At 39.5% G+C, this 19,437-nt stretch overlaps 1 protein-coding gene across 6 annotated transcripts in view; it reads right to left on the bottom strand.

Moving 5' to 3' along the window:
• Positions 1 to 19,437, bottom strand: part of TUSC3 (tumor suppressor candidate 3) — a 314,862-nt gene that overhangs the window by 180,235 nt on the left and 115,190 nt on the right. For 5 of the 6 annotated variants that reach the window (XM_019553211.1, XM_019553216.1, XM_019553214.1 and 2 more), the window contains exons 3-5: positions 11,814 to 11,931; positions 8,890 to 9,030; positions 8,020 to 8,160 (exon numbers count right to left, since the gene is read on the bottom strand). In XM_019553211.1, coding sequence (XP_019408756.1) covers positions 8,020 to 8,160; positions 8,890 to 9,030; positions 11,814 to 11,931 — 400 coding nt within the window. The remainder of the gene's footprint in view (positions 1 to 8,019; positions 8,161 to 8,889; positions 9,031 to 11,813; positions 11,932 to 19,437) is intronic. The other variant, XM_019553213.1, reaches the window with a different exon arrangement.

Below are 19,437 nucleotides of genomic sequence, written 5' to 3'. Positions count from 1 at the left end.
GGAGATGGGAGAAGAGGGAAGCCTGGCAGATGCTGCTGTGCCCCTGCCAGGCAGACCCCAGCTGCAGTTCCCCACCTCCTTCTCAGCCAGCTGGAGTAGCAATAGTGCTCCAGCTAGGGAGGAGAGAGGCTAGGCCAGGCCAAGCCTGCTCTCTGGAACAGACATTACAACGCAGCCCAGCACAGGCCTGAAAAACATGCTGGGATGCTGGGGACTCTGATATAACTTAAATCAGGAAGGGGTCTAAGACAGAAGTTCCATAAACTGGTTTGACATCAATCAAGGAATTAAGTCTGATACTACATTCAATCAGATTCACCTTAAACCAGTTTTGGCCATTTGAAACTGGTTTATGTCAACTGAACTTTTGTTCTGTTACAGGTTTAAACCAGCTTCTGATCACTTAAACCTAAACTTCTGTCTCTAACCTATATGTCTATTACTCAAATGAAACACGCTGCTTGAGCTTCTACAAATCAGTAGGCACAACATCTCTGAATAATAACAGTGCTTGAAGCCTGGAGCCTTCTGCACGATCACGAGTAACTAACTAACTAGAGAGGACCTGTTTAAAAAAAAAAAGATTAAAAAAATAGCTCTATTAATTAAGAATAGTGTGTATGGGGGGGGATAGTTTTAATATGCTTAATGTTAAGTAGTTAACTGCAGAGAAAGTCATTACTTAGATTAATTTCTCTCAGCGAAGTGTATTTTTGCTTCAGGTCCCACCATGGATGAGAAGATAAAACAGAGAGGTTGCCAGTGCAACCGCATCCATTTGTATCATTGGCATAAGGACATGGAGTGTGTATGTTATAATTCTTCTAACAGAGGTGTCTAATTGAAATGTGCAAGATACCTAGATATTAACAGTGGAGAAATATGTAGATAATCACTCAAAAAAGAACATTTTTGTGGATACTAATCATATTTTATTTGATGAGATGTACTAGTTATCACTTCTAAATTAATACCTGCCTCTCTTTCTGACAAAAATAGTTAAGGAAAACATATGTTTATATGTGGATATTTTTCTTCCTTTTCATTTAAAGCAAAAAGATATATGAAATAACTGAATATGAAATAGTATATACGGTTATGAATTTTCAAATCAAAGTAAAATCTAATTAAGAGTTTTGGGAGAAAGACTCTACTCAACATCTACTCTCATTGGAGCAGGATCTGTAAGAACTATATATTATTAAGAGAATAAAGCACATTTACTTCCTCCTACTGTCATCATACAATTATAGTACTTTTAAAATGATTAAGAAAGGATAGATGTTAGTCCAAATCTCGCTCTATTACACAACTGAAAATCCCAAAACACCATTATAAAAGTGACACTAACTCAATTAGGAAAGTGACATGAAACCAAAAATGGTTTCACCTGTGAGGCTTGTTGGATGTTGTGCAAGAAGGATGGGAAGGAGCAGAGGGTGAGGGGGCTGCTCCATCCCAGTATGTGCAAACACTGAAAGATAGGTTGCAGAAAGCTAACCAGGTGGCCAGAGATAACTTGAGAGAAGCACAGAAGAGGCAAAAACAGCAGTACAATAAGAATGCAGGGGAATGCAAGTTGCAGGTGGGACAGAGGGTGTCGGTCCTGCTGCCCAGCTCCACATGTAAGTTCCTGACCTGCTGGCAGGGGCCTTTCTAGATCGTCTGCCAGATTGACCTAGTCGAATACAAGGTACTGCACCCTAGACACAGGCGAGAAAAACAGATACATCATGCTAATCTGTTAAAGCTATGGCAAGAGTCAGAGGGACTCCTGGCTCTGCCACTACTGGAGCAGGAAGAGTTGGTGGGGGGGCAGTGGTGGAGCTGAAAGGGACGTGGCAAGTGAGGGGGGAAGTCCCCATAGGCCAAGATCTTATTGCTGAGCAGTGAAGGCAGCTGGCCGGGCTAGTTCAGGACTTTGCCAATGTGTTCAGTAACATACCCAGTAAAGCCCAAGGTGCAGTACATACAATTGTGACGCCTGAGGGGGCTATAGTAAGACAAAGATGACAACAGATACCCTACCATCAGTATCCAATGGTAAAGGAAGAGATAAAGATTATTAGGGAACCCCGGAGCCCCCGATGCAGCCCAACTGTGATGGTCCCGAAGGCTGATGGAACTTCGTGGCTATGCATCAACTTCTGCAAACTTAACACCATCACACAATTAAACACATTCCCTATGCCATAGGTAGGGAAATTACTGGAAAGGATAGGGAAGGCCCGATTCATCTTGACTTTTGACCTGGTGAAGAGGTATTGGCTAATACCTTTGTGCCTAGAGGACAGAGCCAAAACAGTGTTTGGAACCCTTTAGGATCTGTTCTGTAGGATGCCATTCGATCTCAATGAGACAGCAGCAACTTTCCAGAGGTTGATGGATTGGGTATTGGCCCCACACAATCAGAACACCACTGCCTACATTGATCATATCATGGTATACACTGAAACATAGGACCAACACGTGCAAGCGGTCTGGGCGGTGCTGCAAGAGTTGAGATAAACGGGTCTGATGGCCCAACCCAAGAAGTATATGCTGAAGCAATAAGAAACCAAGTATCTGGGCTTTATGGTAGGGCAAGGCCAATAAGGTAGCCATTATAAAGAAGTACAAGATCCCATAGCCTAAAAAGCAGATGCGGGCATTTCTGGGCTTAGCAAGTTACTACAGGCAATTCATTTCACACTTAGCAGGGCTCATGGTTGCACTCACAAACGTCATCAAAGGCAAAGGAAATGGAGTCATCAAATTGGGGAAGGAGCAGAAAAAATCCTTTGAAGAATTCAAGCGAGCCCCGTGCCAAGAGGTAGTGTTACGCACTCTGGACTTTTCATGTCATTTGTCCTATAGATTGATGCATAGGGCAGTTCTGTCCCAGAAAATCAAGGGAGCAGAAAGACCAGTGGCTTACACCAGCAAGAAGCTCAATGAGTGGGAAAAGTAGTATGCCACAATTGAGAGAGAATGTTTGGCTCCAAAATGGGGGGTAGAGTATTTCCGTTATTATTTGTTTGGCTAAGAGTTCATGGTTATAACAGACCGCGCCCCTTTGAAATGGCTCCAGTCAGCCAAAATGTACAATAAACAAATCACATGCTGGGCCCTGGTGTTACAGCCATTTCAGGTCTCAATAGAGTACAGACCAGGGAAAAACAATGTAGTTGCTGACTTTTCATCTCATTGCCATTCAGGGGAAGTGATAGTGATGTCACCAGGGGGAGACATCACCACCAGCACCAGGTAATAAGAGAAGATCGCATGGTGGTGCCATGGTGGGGTATGTGAGAAGGGAAGAGAGCGCCCCTCACCCCCAACTTGCCCCATTACTCACTTCAGGGTAAATGATGGGCAGAAGCTGCGGCAAGACACCAAGACAGCAAACACAGGCACAGCAGTTTCGGAGCTGCCTGAGCCTGCAAATCAGTGGCAAAAGCAGGAGTGGCCAGATGGAGGTGCAGGCCATTCAAAAGGCAGCTGGGAACACAGCTGCAGGGCACACAGGAGAGAAAGAGAATGCCAGTGGGGAGATGCCAGGGCATGCCCCCAGGAGAAGCCCGGGGAATGCTGGGGAGCAAGGCACTGGGGAGCAGTGGTATGCCTAGGGGATGCTGCAGGAGGTGGGTCTGGGAAGGCCTCTGGGTGCAGCGAAGAAACCTGAGCGGCACACCATGTAGCCTCAGGAGGAGGCAGAAGCCCCACCGTAAGAGGGAGTCATGCAGTACAGGGGTCAAGAGGACCAGGCCAAATGCTGTAGCAGCACAAAACCTACCGGGGACCTGCAAAGAGGGAAAGAAGCTGGGGGTTGTACCAGGCAACAAGACAGATGACAGTGCAGGGCTATGGCAGCCTGAGGCCAACACAGGAGGGAGAGCCATGTGGAACACCCAAGGCCAGCAATGAGGGCAGCACAGGGAGTGGACCGGACAACCCAGCCTCAGGTCAGACAGGGCTGAGGTGGGAAGGGGCGGGGACCCAGAGAAACATCCCACACGACAACGACCAGGGGCGCAGCAGGGAGCTGTTAGCCCAGCAGGCAACCTTTGAGCAGGGAGAGTGAAAAGCCCCAGCCAGGACCTGTTGGGCCTGGGAGATAAGACACAGGGCCCTATAAGCAGATACTGGTTTTTTTCTGTTCCACTGTTGTTATCCTTAAGTTCCTTTTCTGTCACCATGGGCATTATCCTTAAATTCCGAGTTACCCCAAGATTGAGGCAACTTTTGTTGCAAAGCCCTGGGTCAAAGGATGTCCTGTGAAGAATTTACAGCCAGGAGACTGGCACCCTCAAGAAGCAGGATGGTACAGGTAAGAAGACATCACTTATAAGCGAGACCTCCAGACAGCAAGGGTCATCTCAGCCGTGGATGTGGTAAGGATGAGTGTGACTACTGTAGGCTTTGTAGGGCTTGCTGCCACTGCCCTGAGCTCATTTTCCTACAGGCAGTAACAGAATGGATGTCGACTTCGGATCACCTGGTCTGCCAGGAAGCTGGTCTTACGTTTCTCGCCTTCCATGACTTTGATGATATTATACTGCTAAGAGGCAATGCCCAAGGTGCTCCTAGCAGGTCGCAATCCTTGTTTTCTTCTGTGGGGGTCCAAACCACCCCTTTACCCCACCCTAGACTCTCCAGATGGCACTCGTAGTTTTCTGAAGCCAGATCTTAATGCTGCCGGTTCTGCCCTCAGCCATCAGGGTGACTATTGGCTTTAGTTAGGTGCGCACCCTTCCAGGGGTTGGCCTGGGCATGTACTCAAATATAAAAAAGAAAGCAAAACCTGATTGCTCTCAGTCTCTTTGTCAGACTCAGTCCATGTCCCCTTCACCTGGGGTCAGGCTCTCCTGTCCAAATCACAATAGGAAAAAACAAAAAAACAAAAAACAGTTAATCCAGTCACTACTCTGCACAGGCCTGCCCTGGCTTACTTGTGAACATTCACAGTCCCAAAGGGATCTCTCCCAAGTGCAGCGAGGTTCTAACCTGAAAACAGCAATTCTTCAGGCCTCTCTCCCAGATCCTCAGATGTCACTCTGCTCCAGGGATTATCAGAAGTCTTGTGTGGGCTTCCTCCTCCTGCTTCCTTCTCTGGGTGACACCCACAGCATTTCACCGGCAGGGTAAGCAACACTTGCCAGCTAGGATGCTCAGACACTCCTCTGTCTCCGACCCACAAGGAATCAACCCAGTTCTGCCACTCTCCAGGGCCGGAAATACCTCTGAGCAGTTTCCTTCCTCCAATTTGGAACAAGATGCTGCTCTGGAAATGTGGTGATTGCTTCTCTTCTCTTCCAGTCTCCAGCTGCAGACCCACTGGCCATCCATGCTGTAACTGTTGCTTGCTTTCACCTTCCCCGTCTGTTGCTGCTGGCTGTTTTTCTTCTCCTGACCTCCCTTGTCCAGCACGAGGCACCTCGGGGCTTTTGTTTTCTCTCTCTCTCACTCCTTCACAGTGAGGTAAAGGGAAGGTTGGAGCCCCACAAGCAAACCCAGGTATGAGAACCCATGGACCACCTGCCAAGAAGCGTCTCCAGAAAGAAAGAGCTAAGGCATGGCAGGTGAGAAGAAGCAGCAGTCAGACCACATAAGTGGTGCTAAATTGGGCTCCCACCCTGATGTTGCTGGGGACAAGACACCGGTCACAAGGGGGCCTAAGCTCTACAACACCTACCAGCAACACTCTTCTTGAAAATAATCGCCGAATTAGGAGCAAATGGGGAGAAAATATTTAGCAAAATGAAGTCTATAAATCCAGCAACGATCTATGCACTTATAAAAAACAAGGATATTTTTAGGTAATATGTTTTACTGGACTAACTGTAGAACTGAGAGAGATCTTACACAAACTTTCAGGTACAAGGTACTCTTATTTCTTGGACCATCATAGCTGCACCATCATTCCAACACCACTCTGCAGATAGAGACCTGCACACATGCAGCTCAAATCAGGAGAAGACTGCTGGAAGATTGTGAAAAAATGTTTGAAAATAACTTAATTTCCTCCTTAGCACTGCATCACCTTCATAAAGGGCTGCCAATGGGAACAGGCAAAACTGGCAATTTCCCTTTTTCAAATCCAAGCCACCTCTAGATACTGTATCTTTTGCCCAAGTGCCGTAAAGTAATTTGCTTTTAAATGTCCTTAAAAAGAAAAGTATTCATGACACGGATCATTTAAAAATATATTTACTAACAGTCTGTTTCTCACATAAAAACCTCAGCACTTACGTATGGGATAATATATGCATGATTAAACCATTTAACCATACGCTGCTGGTTACTTCTAACTTTGTTCCTTTTTATGGCCTTTCATAAGAAAGTAGGGTTTTTTTTTAATATTTATAAAGTATCAATAAAATACACTAAAGTGTATACCTATTTTGAACTTTAGGATGAATACATATCATTAGTACTTTTTATCTAGTCCCTAAATATACTAGGGGGGGTTTTTTTGGGGGGGGGGGTTGTTTTGTTTTGTTTTTTTTAAACACAAACCATATCCAGTGCTTTTTCAAGCAGCCTAAGGTTTTCTTCCAAGAAAACCAGGCAGAGATTTTGTAAAGTCAGAAGATCCTATACATATTTATGGATTAATGCTAGAATACCTCTACATGAAGTGGATTTTGGTTTGATAAAACACAATGTGGTAATAAGTAATTTAGATATGATAAGAAAGAAGGAACAGAATAATTCTCTCAACAATATCTGTCACCTTCAACATGTCAGGAATATCTGTGACTTTCATCGGATACAATTTCAGAAGTATTTCAGATGCTATTGCTGAGCTGGTTAGTAAAACATCCCATACAGATGTTTGGAAAAGTTAGGGGGAGGGGCTAGATGGAATTAAAAATGGCCACCCAATCTAACCAAATTCACCCAGATGCAGACCTAACACTTAGATCCACCTAACTAGGGATCTACATGCAAACTATACAGTAGTTCAGGACGGATAGATTGGTCTAAAATTGGCCAACTTAATCCTAGTTCACTGTAGCTCAGAGGCAGCCTAATTTACTACTGGAAACCCCAGTAGGCCCCCTGATCCTGCCAAACCCTCTTGGACTCCTCGTATTTGATACTATAATAGCTTGGTACAAAATCACCACAATGGGAAATTACAGCATAAAAAAGGTGAAATTTTTGGCAATAAAAAAATTCAATGGGAGTTTTACTATTAGCTTCAAATGGGAAGAGAATTTTTCCTGTAGATTCTCTTTTCATTTCTGCCGTTAACTCTGAAGTACAATAAATCATAAATACTATAATGCATTTTCCATAATAAAATAAGTGTGCTTTTTTTGCTAGTTTCCTTCATAAGATTACTTGCCTTCTAAACCACATGGTTATGTTTGACTTGTCTCCTTGAATAATTCTTATTAAGGTCTTGTTAACGCAACGTTTATCCTCCTTTCATACTGAAGATGTCCTTACTTAAAAATCTCTCTGGCATTTTTATACAATTTCATTCCTGTCTTCAATAACTAATTAAAACTACTTCTTCTACATAACCTTTTTTTTAAATGAGAAAAAAAGTTTCTCTTATTCCTTAAACTTTCCTGATCGTAAGAAAACCCCCCCCACCAACATCTCGTATCAACTAACCTCTAAACTGACCAAATAATTTGTAAATTTATCAGCACTTACAATTGGTGCTACTGTATCATCTGTTCTATTCAATACAATGACAGTAATGAATTATTTAAACTTGTGTATATTTTTTCATTAAAATGCTTCCCAACAACAACATTGGAGCTAATTATGATAAATTATTATATTTGCAAATATTCAACAAATGCACCTACCAACTAGCAATATTTACCATCTATGAGACTTGGCCCAGCTGTTTGTGTTATGAATCTATGTTCCATATTGTCATATCCTAACCAACTTATTAATACAATACTTTTTAATTTACTGTGCACATGGCATTTACACCTGGCTTTATATAACAGAAGTAAAACTGGTAAAATGTTATAGAAGTGGCAAAAATGTGTCTATTAAACATTAGCATACCAGTGCTGCCATTGCCCAACCAGTCTTGTTGTAGATGAATTCCAAATTATTTCTTCGCAAATACAGCAAGCCACCAACAAGCGACACTAAAAGAGCCAGCGCAATAGTACCTGAATAATTCGGAGGCCTGAATACCCTAATCTGCAGGATTTAAAAAAGAGACAGACAGACAGACAGACAGACAAGGAACCATGAGAAATATAATATGCAAGATCACACATACACGGAAGTGTTAAAAAAATTGTTTTTACAAGATAAAATACATGGTATTCTTTATGTAAAGGATGTCTTCATAGAAAAACAATCTATGAAAGAGAATATTGTTAATGTCTTTTACACATCATAAGATTTGATGTTAATATCTGAAAGGGATCTTTTGCACGTGAAAGGGATCCCTAAAAATCTGCCATTGGATGGAATTTTAGAAAGCCTTACATTTCATCTTTAAGAATTTCGAACTATATAAAGGCAAGAAAAAAAAAAAAATCAGGTTTCTTCAAAATATTTGCATATTGTTAGGTCAGTGATCTTATTTAGCATTAATAAGCACCTTTAAACCTAACACTTTTGTAATTAACATTATAAACATGCACTCTATTTTTTCAATTATGGTAACTGTCACAATATCATTATTCGTTTTCTTCTGGAATAAGACTGGATAGGAATATAAGCATGAAAGCTAGATTGAAACAGAATTAAAACTGTAGAAGTTCCAACTGTCACATTATTTATTGTTTTATTACTGTCTAGATTTCAGTAATATCTGAAAAATAGCAATAGCAAGGAAAAATAGTATTACGGGAAAAGGAGCTCATCACAAAATAAAAAGATATATTTGGATCAATCTTTTAACACTGTCAAGCGACTTACATGAACATCTGTTCTGTCAGCTATCCACTTAGCTAGCTGCTCTGCTGCAAAGCCGATTCTCTGCAGGTCGAAGGTGTCAGCTCTCTTGGGTTTACCTTTTGGAGGAAAATGCATGAATGTTGGAGCAGAGTTCATGTTGAGCTACAAAAACAAGGAAAATAGAACAAAATATTACATAACAAACTTGCTTTATCTTCTTTATATCATGCAACATACATAGGCAAGATGCTATTAGTCACTCTCCAGAGCTCTAAATTACTTTTTCTTAAAGTTCAATATGTTATCTATTAGTGAAAAAGTGCTAGGTACTAGTATTCCTTCCCATTTCTTCACTCGGGCTTCTTAAGACAAACCAGTAAACCGTACTGTACGCTTCAAGACTTGTGCTGTTAAATATTTCATAAAGCTTCAGTCTTTTTAAAAGATGTTGAATAAAGCAAACACAAATGTACATGTGTTGAAGTGAAAGGAACTATTCATGATACACAGTGTCCGTCACACATGTAGAACTGCAGAGGATCAAGGTCTTCAATACTGGTGGAAGGTAGGGAGGGGAAAGAGACAGCAAACAGCAAATATTCAACAGTTCTTAGACATTTCTTTAAAAAAAGAATCCTCAGCAACATGGTGACTGAATGTCATTTACATTACTAATTTAAATGGGCGGGGCTGGAACAGAGTAATATACTTTTCCTATAGGAAATCTCTCAAAAATGTTGGATTTCAGAAACGGATCTAAATGTATACATAAGTATATGTATGTGTGTATAAAGTGATTTCATATTAAATGTAAAAATATTGGAAGTGATATAAGGATTTCAGTGAATTTAGATTAAATGAAAAAGTACAGAACCATTTTGATTACTTGGACTTGACTCTTTTCCCCAGTACAATAAATTTACTATATTACTGAAATAGATTATTTAAACATGAAGAACATAGTTAAATTTATAACGTTTAAAATAAGATACTAGAAAAGCTTATTTAATAGCTAAGTAAAAGATAAGTCCTCCTTTTAGTTAGCTACTATTGAAATATAATTCTCAGAATATTTAGATTAAGAGGAATGCTGTGAAATCACTTAATAGAACATGATATTAAGATATAAGTTCTGTCAGAGGTATTTTTAAATAGCCTACAGTCAAGTTTCATGGGATTTACAATTGCTTTATCTATTCTATGCAAACATAATGAAAGCTAAAGTCAAATGACATACTTTTATATCAAATCTGACCAACATACAGCAATAGCTGCAATCACATAGCTATAATAGGATAGGCTGCTGTCAAGACTTAAAATCACTTATGCTATTATAATTACTTCAGATTCCTACTGCCACAGTATATTTTTCCTACAGAAATTTTTGTTAACTTGACACAAAAAAAGTGAAATCATTGGTTAGTTTGTGTAATTTTCAGAACTATCTGGAATCCTCAAAGACAACGTACAAACTCACTACAAACACAATCATGTCCAAGACCACTGGAGTGGGTGTAGGTGGATTTTTTTGTTTTAGTTTTATTTTATTTTTATTGTGGTAATACACTGAACCAAACATGTCTGCTTTACATAAATTACTATGCAAAAGGCACTCCTTTGGGGTTTCTTGTGTGAAAGGAAATAGGATAAACATGTATGAGATTCATTTATACTAAAAATAACAAGCAAGTGTTTATTTGTATGCAACACAGTCCAACAAGGCAGTTATTTGAACACAGTTAAATTGGTTTTTTTCTGTTACCATTTAATATTTCACAATTTACAAGGAGGGAGTAAAAACTGTTAAAAATAACATGCAAATGTAATTAATTTATCTTCTAGTTCCAAACAGAAGGCTACATAGCAAAGAACATGCAGTATTTTGATATCTGCAATTACAAATCTCAGTTCAACTTGAAGGCTAGGGACAGAAATTACACATAAATCAGTATATGTGATCAGAAGCTGGTTCAAATCTGCAACATGACAGAAACTCAGTGCACATACACTGCTTTCAAAATGGCTGAAACTGGTTTAAGATTAACCTGGATGGATGAAGTATCAGACATAACTGATTTAGCTTAAAACCAGTTTACCAAACTTCTGTCCCAGATCCCCATTCAGATTCAAGTTAACCCAGAGTCCCCCAGCATCCCAGGATTCTTTGCACCTACCCCTGCAGGGTAAGCAGGCTAGCCTTGGCCCAAGCTGCCTGCTCAAGCCAAGCGGAAGGCATGCTCTAATATAGGCCCCTGGCTTCTGGCCTGGCTCACTGCAGGTATGTGGCTGCATTTCTGGACTCAAAAGTGAATGTCTGTTAACTTACTTATTGGTTCAAGGTATGGAGCTTAGTCTAACCTGCAAAGATTGAAACAACTTGGCATTAGGCTTTTTGACTGTTTGCTGAATTGGGTAGCCGAGTCAAAGGAAACTTCAAGATTTTAACCCATTCCATTATACCTTATTTCCGAAAGCAACTGCATGTGAATTTAGAGTAATTTCTACTCTTTTCTTTATAGAGTTAAACAAATACAAAGATTAAAAAAAGCATTAGACCTAATTAATAAGTATCACCTTATATAAATACTTTTAAGGGCTGGATGTCTCAAAATAATATATGGAAGTTTAACTGTAAACACTATTTTCACTAACTTCCAAAAAACTAACATAGTGCATTTGTTTTTACAGTAGTCAATGATATCAACTACATATTAACAATGAGTTGACTAAATGTATGTTCTATTTTGATCTACGCAAAGTTTAGTATGCTAGATTACAAAGAAAAAAATGGCCCTTGGAATTTCTGTTTTTGTTGGCTGTTACTGCTAGCAAAGACATATACATAAAAGCTCCTGTAACTTTATTATTACCATTATTATTATTGACACTATTTTTTTTATAACATTCCAAAGAAGTTGGAAAATACAGCATTCTGTGTTTTTTACCTGTTGAAAAACATCTGCTCCTTCATCATAATCCACAATAGTGAAGAATAATTTGTTAGAAAAGGCAGATGAATAGCGCCATGAATTGGCCAAAACTTGATACTCCTCATTAGCTTGCCTGTTAGAGAAAAAAACACAGATATGCATCTGTATACAAATCGTTACCAGCAAAGATTCTATAACCGTTTTAAGCCAAATGTAGATTAACCAAAAGTGTAATAAACAAACATTCTCAGTTCTCATGCCATTAATGTTTTATTTTTGTTTTTATTCACCTTCTATTACAAGCATTCATAATTCTGCAGTAGTTTTAACACCAAAAACAAGAATAACTTGCTAAAGAAAAGGACGCCAAAGTTTTTAATATGAAAAGCTTTACAATATACAAGTTGAATACTCCTTAGGTTTACGCTGGAAAATGCTAACACAAAAATACAAATGGATTTATGTAAAGAGATCCTTGTGGGCACATACAGTCCAATTTAATATATATTAAAAACAAGCCTGAAGAAGTAGATATTCAAACCAGCAGAATATTAGAGAATTATCAATGCAATATTATTTTCCCAACAGAAGATGCACAGAGAGAGGTCTGCCAATACTTGGCTGAAAACTACTGTACCACAGAAATAGTGACAGCGGCAAATTTAGAGACAATGTTGTCTATCATCTCCCTGTTCAACATCTTTTCCTACAAAAATGTATAAAAGCCATCATGGGTAGATATAGATATATAGTTTCTTCAGAACTGGTATTGAATCGGCATTCCTAACATCATTAGAAAAACCTGTTGCCTCCAATCCAAACTGTAAAGAAGAGCCAGAGGGAAAAATAATGCAGCTGGAGGCTACATTAACTTTTGCACTGCTTTTCCTCCTTGTGTTTAGAATATCACTTCTGGGAACCATTATTAGTAGAGAGCTAAAAATGTACAGCCCTGAAACAACGCAGATGTAAAGACAGAACACCTGTAATGTTAAAACAGGAGGCAAATCCTGCTCTCTCCATCTCAAGAAAGAATTAAACACCATCACATACACTTTGTGCAGGAAGTAGTACCAAGGGAAGCATTGTGAATGGGAAAACATGACAACATAAATAAAAAATAAAATGATCATCCCTTCAAGTTACTCTTACTACAAAACACAGTTAAAACCAAACTTTCACCTTAGCTGGCCAATTAAAAGTAATTTTATTTTTCTTAGGTAAGCAACATTTACAAATACAGAAGTATGTAGCATAAACACTTACCTAGTTATTTTTAGAGTTTGGTATTTCATGCTGAAATGAACTAACATTCATTGGCATCCTGAAGAGGGCAGTCAAGCAACATCAAATGAATGTTGTGAAGATTTAAGTAATATCTGTAGGGGACCATTCTGTTAAACCCGCTATATTAAAACTTCACCATTTTTGTTACGAGAACAAGATGATGGTATCAGGATCAAGTGATATTATCATTCTTTTTATTCTACCCTTTTATTTTTCGTTAGACAATATTTATATAAAAATCACAAATTCTGGTTATGCCTGAGATAATCAAGAAAAGATTCCTGATTCTTTTCATGTACTTTGCATCTATAAATTAAACCACCCTCCAATTAATTTAATGGATATCTGCCTTTCCAGAAAGGAACTGGGCTTCTGAGTTCACTCTTTTTTAATCCTGCTTACATTTTCTGCAACAGATATTAGATTCAGAATCCAATTAAAAAAAATTACTGAAGATAATTTAGCAAAGTATCCTGTGAAATCTTTGTAGCAGCTTTTATAGTTTGTCTTTTCCATACCTTTTATAAACAGCAAGGAATGATAAGCTTCTGTGTTAAATGCAAATATTTGCACTAAGACTTAACCTCTCTCAATTCAAGAGAGTAGGTGGTTGAAAAACTATATCTGTTTCTCTTTTGAAAGGAATTTTCCTACCTCACTTATTAATGAGAACAGTCACCTCAGGTTTGAGTTCTTTTAGCTCTGCATATATCTCAAATCACACAATTCAGTAGCATCCTCCTCATTCCTGAAGAAAGCAAGCTTTACAGTAAGGAGATATAAAATCTAATCTATTTTAGAAAATATGAAAAATAGTTTTAATGATAATGCATCCTCGTGTCAGTTTCTGCTTATCATGTAAATAACGGATTTTACTCATGATTTCTTGCAGTCCTTCCAGCATTAATGGATGTGTACATTTTACTGAAAAGAATGGCCACAAAAATCAAGGTTGGAACAAGCTTCTGGCAATGGTATTAGCCAAAGAACTGAAAGCCAAAATATAAAAGGGAAGGAGATAGCAAACGAGCAAATGACAAAAACAACAACACTGAGAACAAATATATAAATGGGCTTTGCAAAACTGATAAATATGTATGAAGTACTTGCTGGTCAGGTTTAATCATTTGTATTATACTAACACCCAGAGGCCCAATCGGAATCAAAACCTCACTACACAAAGAACTGAATAAACATATACTATAAGACAGGTCTTTGCCTCAAGAGTTTATAATCCAAACCCACAATGCTCCCAAGTCTTACTTGCATCAATAACTTTATGAATTGTAAGCAATGCCATCAACTTCAATGGAACTACTCATGGTACACCAAGTTAATCATAGAAGCAAGTCTATAGGATTGGAGCCTAAAGATAAAAATAAGTATAACATTTGAAGGGACTGGAGAACTAAGAGTGATAGGAGTTTTATAGCCAAGCGGTATACACTACTAGAGAGTAGCATGTCATTCAGTTTTCCGTAAAGAGACATTTCAAAAAACAAGTAACTAGATATTGATCATCCATTGTGTCCCTCTACCAGCCTACCTGCTTAGAAACCAGTGGTGCAATCAATAACATCTACCAGCCTTCTAAAGTATTTGGAAACTCCTGTTTGAACTCTTGTAAATACAAGGCAGCATTGTCACAAATGGTAGCTCTTGAGGGAATCTACCCTGGGTGCAAGGAATCAGTGCCTTTTACTACCGAGAAAGTTATAAATAGAGAGTGACATCATCTAGCCAATTAGCTGCATAAAATGCTACGGAGAGGTAGAAGAAGAACTATGCTTGGTTTTGGTACAAAAGGGCTACATGATCAGAATAATAATAGACACTAACACTGCTGCTGAGTTAGTTTTGGCATTACAGAAAGAGAACAGAGGATTTAAGATGAGAAAGGGTGTTGCTACTACAACCACCTCTTCAAAGTAGTTATAGTGGACAGCAATACAGCATAAGCAACAGCAACATCTACTAGTGATTACAGAGTAGAGATATTTGGAATACTATCACCTAACATTCTTCACCTAGGATATACAATACTGTATACTGACAACAGGCACAGTGACAAACTGTACAAGCCATTTTTTCTGCACTACACAGACTCATCAGATATCAAATTAGGAGCTTTGTTAAGAGGATCAGTTTATCAGAAGTCACCCAGTATTGTGGATGTCTGTACCAACTAGCCAACTTGTATAGCTTGCACATAATTTGGCTTCACATGGATGAAAATAAAATACGACAGTACCTAGAGAAAATTAGATTTATAGAATGGTAGAATAATAAAGTTAAGGAAAATTTAGGCTGAATATTAGTAAAACAGTAAAAATCTATTAGACTGTGGAAAGATCTGCCAAGGAAAGCAGTGAAACCATTTTCACTTGGCACAGTTAGTAGATTATACAAAAGACTAATAAATGTACAGTAGGTAACAATTCTGCATTGGCAAGGAGATGAACTACTGGGTTACCTACTCTGTCTTTTCCATCCGTTTAAAATGCAAGTCCATTGCTACCTCTTTACCTCTACCTTGCTTCTTGTTACTTGCACTGGTTTTCCTAAAACTGAAAAAGGAAGTAAGGTTGAATTCATATTTCAACTTCTAGCTGGCATCACAATAATAAACTAAGCATTTCTGCTGCAGTCTAGAGAGACTGAGATCATATGTATATAAAAGACATGCAAATGCAACTAAAATGTATTAAATTCTCTTCACCTCCACAAAGAAAATCCAGCACATTCTTAATAACTATAGATTCAACTTCTGTAATTCTTCTGTGCTAGAAATATTTAAATTCTATTAATATATTATTTTTAAACCACCCAATGACATTCAAAGTGGTCTGCAGAATTTTCACCTTTTGATACAGAAATTAGAAAATGTGAAGTGCACAATGCATGAGATTGTAAGAAAGGAAAACTGGGTGAAATGGCCAAGTGGGCTTACTGCTGTCCTGAAGAAATGGATCCTATCTCTGCTTCTTCCTCAGTTTCTATATGATACAGAGCAAGGATTCTAGAAAAGGTTACTAATGGCATGTTCCTCATTTTTCTGGGTGCTTGAGACGTAGTGGTCTGTTTTGTAGAAGTCCTCAGAACTCACTGCTGCAACTGATGTTAACAGAAGGGAAGGGGAGGGCATGCTTTAAAAACATACAAAACAAAAAAATCACAGAAATCAACAAACAATCCAGGCACCAAAAATTAGTAAAGATTTTGACCTTAGTGTCTGGGAATCGGCTCCAATTATAAAATAGGGATAGCACCCCTTGCTTCACAGGGATTTGCGGAGGACAAATTCAATGTTTGTGGGGACCTCATATACCATTATGATGAGCACCATTAAAAGAGAATGGTAAAATAATTCTGTCTTTAGAAAAATGCTTGAGGAGTATGTAGTAAATAAAGCCTGAGGCAAGGCATTTAACAAGGAAGAAACAATATACTGAAGAACTGCTCATTAAGTGAGCACAGTTTCTCCCTAACACTGATGACTAATGGATCCATGAAATAAAATAGTATATGATCAGATTAATTATAGAATGTAATTAATGAATACATACAAGGGAGTGAATTACAGTTGGAAAGGCAATCTTATTTTGATATTTCCTAACTTCTGATATTTGCAACCTTAAAGACGTACGGGTATCTGTTAGGACTGTGCGAAATTTCGATGAGTGTTTCGTTTTGAAATGTTTTTGACACATTTCAAGCTCAAAACAGCAAAATTGAAATGAAACAAAAGGCTTCGAAATAAAATGAGGGCGTCTGAAACATTTTGAAAGTTTCAAAAAGTTTCGAGTGTTGAAGCAGTCCAGTGGCAGGAGGTGGGGGAGAGCCAGGGCTGCACTCTGCCTCCTGCTGCCAGGCTGAGCTCCGTGGGGCTAGTAGAGCTGGTTGGAGCGCAGCCCTAGCTCTTCCCCACCTCCCACCACTGGGCTGCAATCTGACCAGCTCCGCCAGCCCCACGGAGTTCGGCCCAGTGGTGGGAGGTAGGGGAGAGCCACCGGCCAAGGCTGCACTCAGAGCGGCTCCGCCACTGGCTCTCCCACCACCAGGCTGAGCTCCATGGAGTTAGCGGAGCTGCTCGGAGTGCAGTCTGGTAGCGAGAGGTGGGGAGAGCCAGGGCTGCATTCCGACTGGCTCTGCCAGTCCCACAGAGCTCCACCTGGCCTCCCAGCACTGCCAGACTCCGCCTAGGGGCACAGGCTCTCAGATCCACCTGCAAGATGACAGGAGACTGCTGCTGCTGCCTGGGGCCAGCAGCAGCACCAGGGTTCCTGACACCGGGTGTGGGGTGCACCCAGCACTACTCCCAGGTGGCAGCAACAGCCTTCTGTCATCCCGAGTGCAGATCCAGGGGCCCACACCCCCGGAAGGGGTCTGGCATAATCTCACCGCCCCCCCGGGGGTGTGAGCCCCCAGATCTGTGTGCAGCATGACAGGAGGACTGCCGCTACCAGCAAGTGACAAGTTTTTCTAGTCAGCATCTTGAGGTGCGGTTTCACAGAAACCCCTGCACTTATCTTCTTGAAGCTTGGTTGGCTTCATGGCCTCAGAAGGGGCTACCATTCCTGCAATTTTCATCTGAATCAGGCAAGAAATGACAATGTTATAGGCATTTTCATGATTCCCTATTATAGCTTATGGGCGAACATCTAAACTCACTGAATCAGCGAAACAATTTCAGCAAAACGAAACAGAACAGTGCTTGGAAACGAAATGAAACAACAAAACAAAACACCGTCCCTTCAAAATGGTGCAACAGAAGTCAAAACAAAATGGTGCTGTTTCGTACAGCCCTGGTATCCATGCAGGCATGTACATTACACATTATGTATACTTGCACACATATACACACACACATGAACAACAGAGATTTTTATGCAGATGAAGCCAGAGGCTTATTTACTTTTATATTTGTCTTTACCAGAAGCTGGTACAGTATTAGCTGGTGCAAAGGTGGAAAAATCCCAAATAAGCAACCACTGTAGATTGGGATAACTTTCAGAAAAGTTTCTTCCTACTCCAACAGTTCAAACCTCGAGCATGCCCTCAAAGGACCTGTTTTCCTCTAAAATATTTGCTTGGAAAATGTTATACTAAAACAAAAACACTCACAGTTGATGTTATTTATATAAATAATGATCTCTGAATCTTTTGAAATTATGGTCTCAATAGATTGTGACAATGAGTTCCATAAACTCCCTTTTCGTTATGTGACAAGTATTTCCATTTATCAGTTTTAAATTAGCTTCAAGTTCAATGTCTCTTTCATGCAGGTTTTATAATATTCTAACTGTGTAAGCAATCCTCCCATAATATTAGAGACCTGTTTGGGAATATGCTGTGGGAACCTGCCTATATATTGTTTGGGCACAAGGTTGGCCATAGTGGTTACATCCAGAGTGCCAATGATGTCATCAAAATGGGGCTTACATATCTACTGGGATCATAACGCTTCTGATTTTCTTTTTTTTTTTTTTAAGCAGGAACCTAGTCCAAATTCATCCATCACCACAAAAACTAAAACAAAAAGAAATTTAAAAAAACCCCTACTCTGCCATCAACTTTGCAGAAAACTTGCAGACAGCAAAAAAATTGTTATAGAAAATTGGCTAATGTATATCTGAGCATCTGGTCCATGTGCCAATTTCTACTAAAAGGTTTTGTTGTATGTTGCAGAAAATAATGGCCAATAGAGGCTTCCCAAGCAATCGAAAACAATCTAGGGTGGACTAGATGTCGATAATCACACCAGACTTTACATAATATTTGAAACACCAGCCCAATCCTGAAGAAGCCAATAATAGATTCAGAAGCCTCTCAGTGTAACTGCAACTATGAACTTCCATTCCCAGGTTAGAGCTTTGACAAGTGATAGTAAGCACCATCATGTAAGAAATATTAACTTTCTTCCTCTTCGCCAAGACTAGACACAGCACTCCATACTTGTCACCTCCAGGTTAACTAACCATTATATCTAGGCAGATATGAGGCAGCCTCCAGATTATGCAATATATGGTAGCTTGCCTCTTCAATGGGATAGGCTGCTACTATGGTCATGTTATTCTTATGCTCTAATTCTTTAATTCTTTACTGTCAAAGATTAAAGTCTTTGATTTCAGATGCCAATGGCAAAAGGTCAGATGACAAAGGGTCAGAAGCTAACACAACAAACTCTGATTGTAATTTATCCCTCTGTATTAACAGTGTTGCATATACACACCCCTATCTGTGTCTCATTTCAAATTACTTAAGTTCTCATACGAAAGAGAGAAGCTGACCTTGACAGCCCAGCACAGAAGATAAAGTACCTGTAGTAACGAGATTAGCTGACTTTAGTAAA

This window comes from Crocodylus porosus, unplaced genomic scaffold (assembly GCF_001723895.1).
Source record: "Crocodylus porosus isolate Cpor-Errol unplaced genomic scaffold, CroPor_comp1, whole genome shotgun sequence".
Lineage (NCBI taxonomy): Eukaryota > Metazoa > Chordata > Crocodylia > Crocodylidae > Crocodylus > Crocodylus porosus.
The sequence above is the reverse complement of the archived record's forward strand: the minus strand, read 5'-3'. Positions and strand labels throughout refer to the sequence as shown.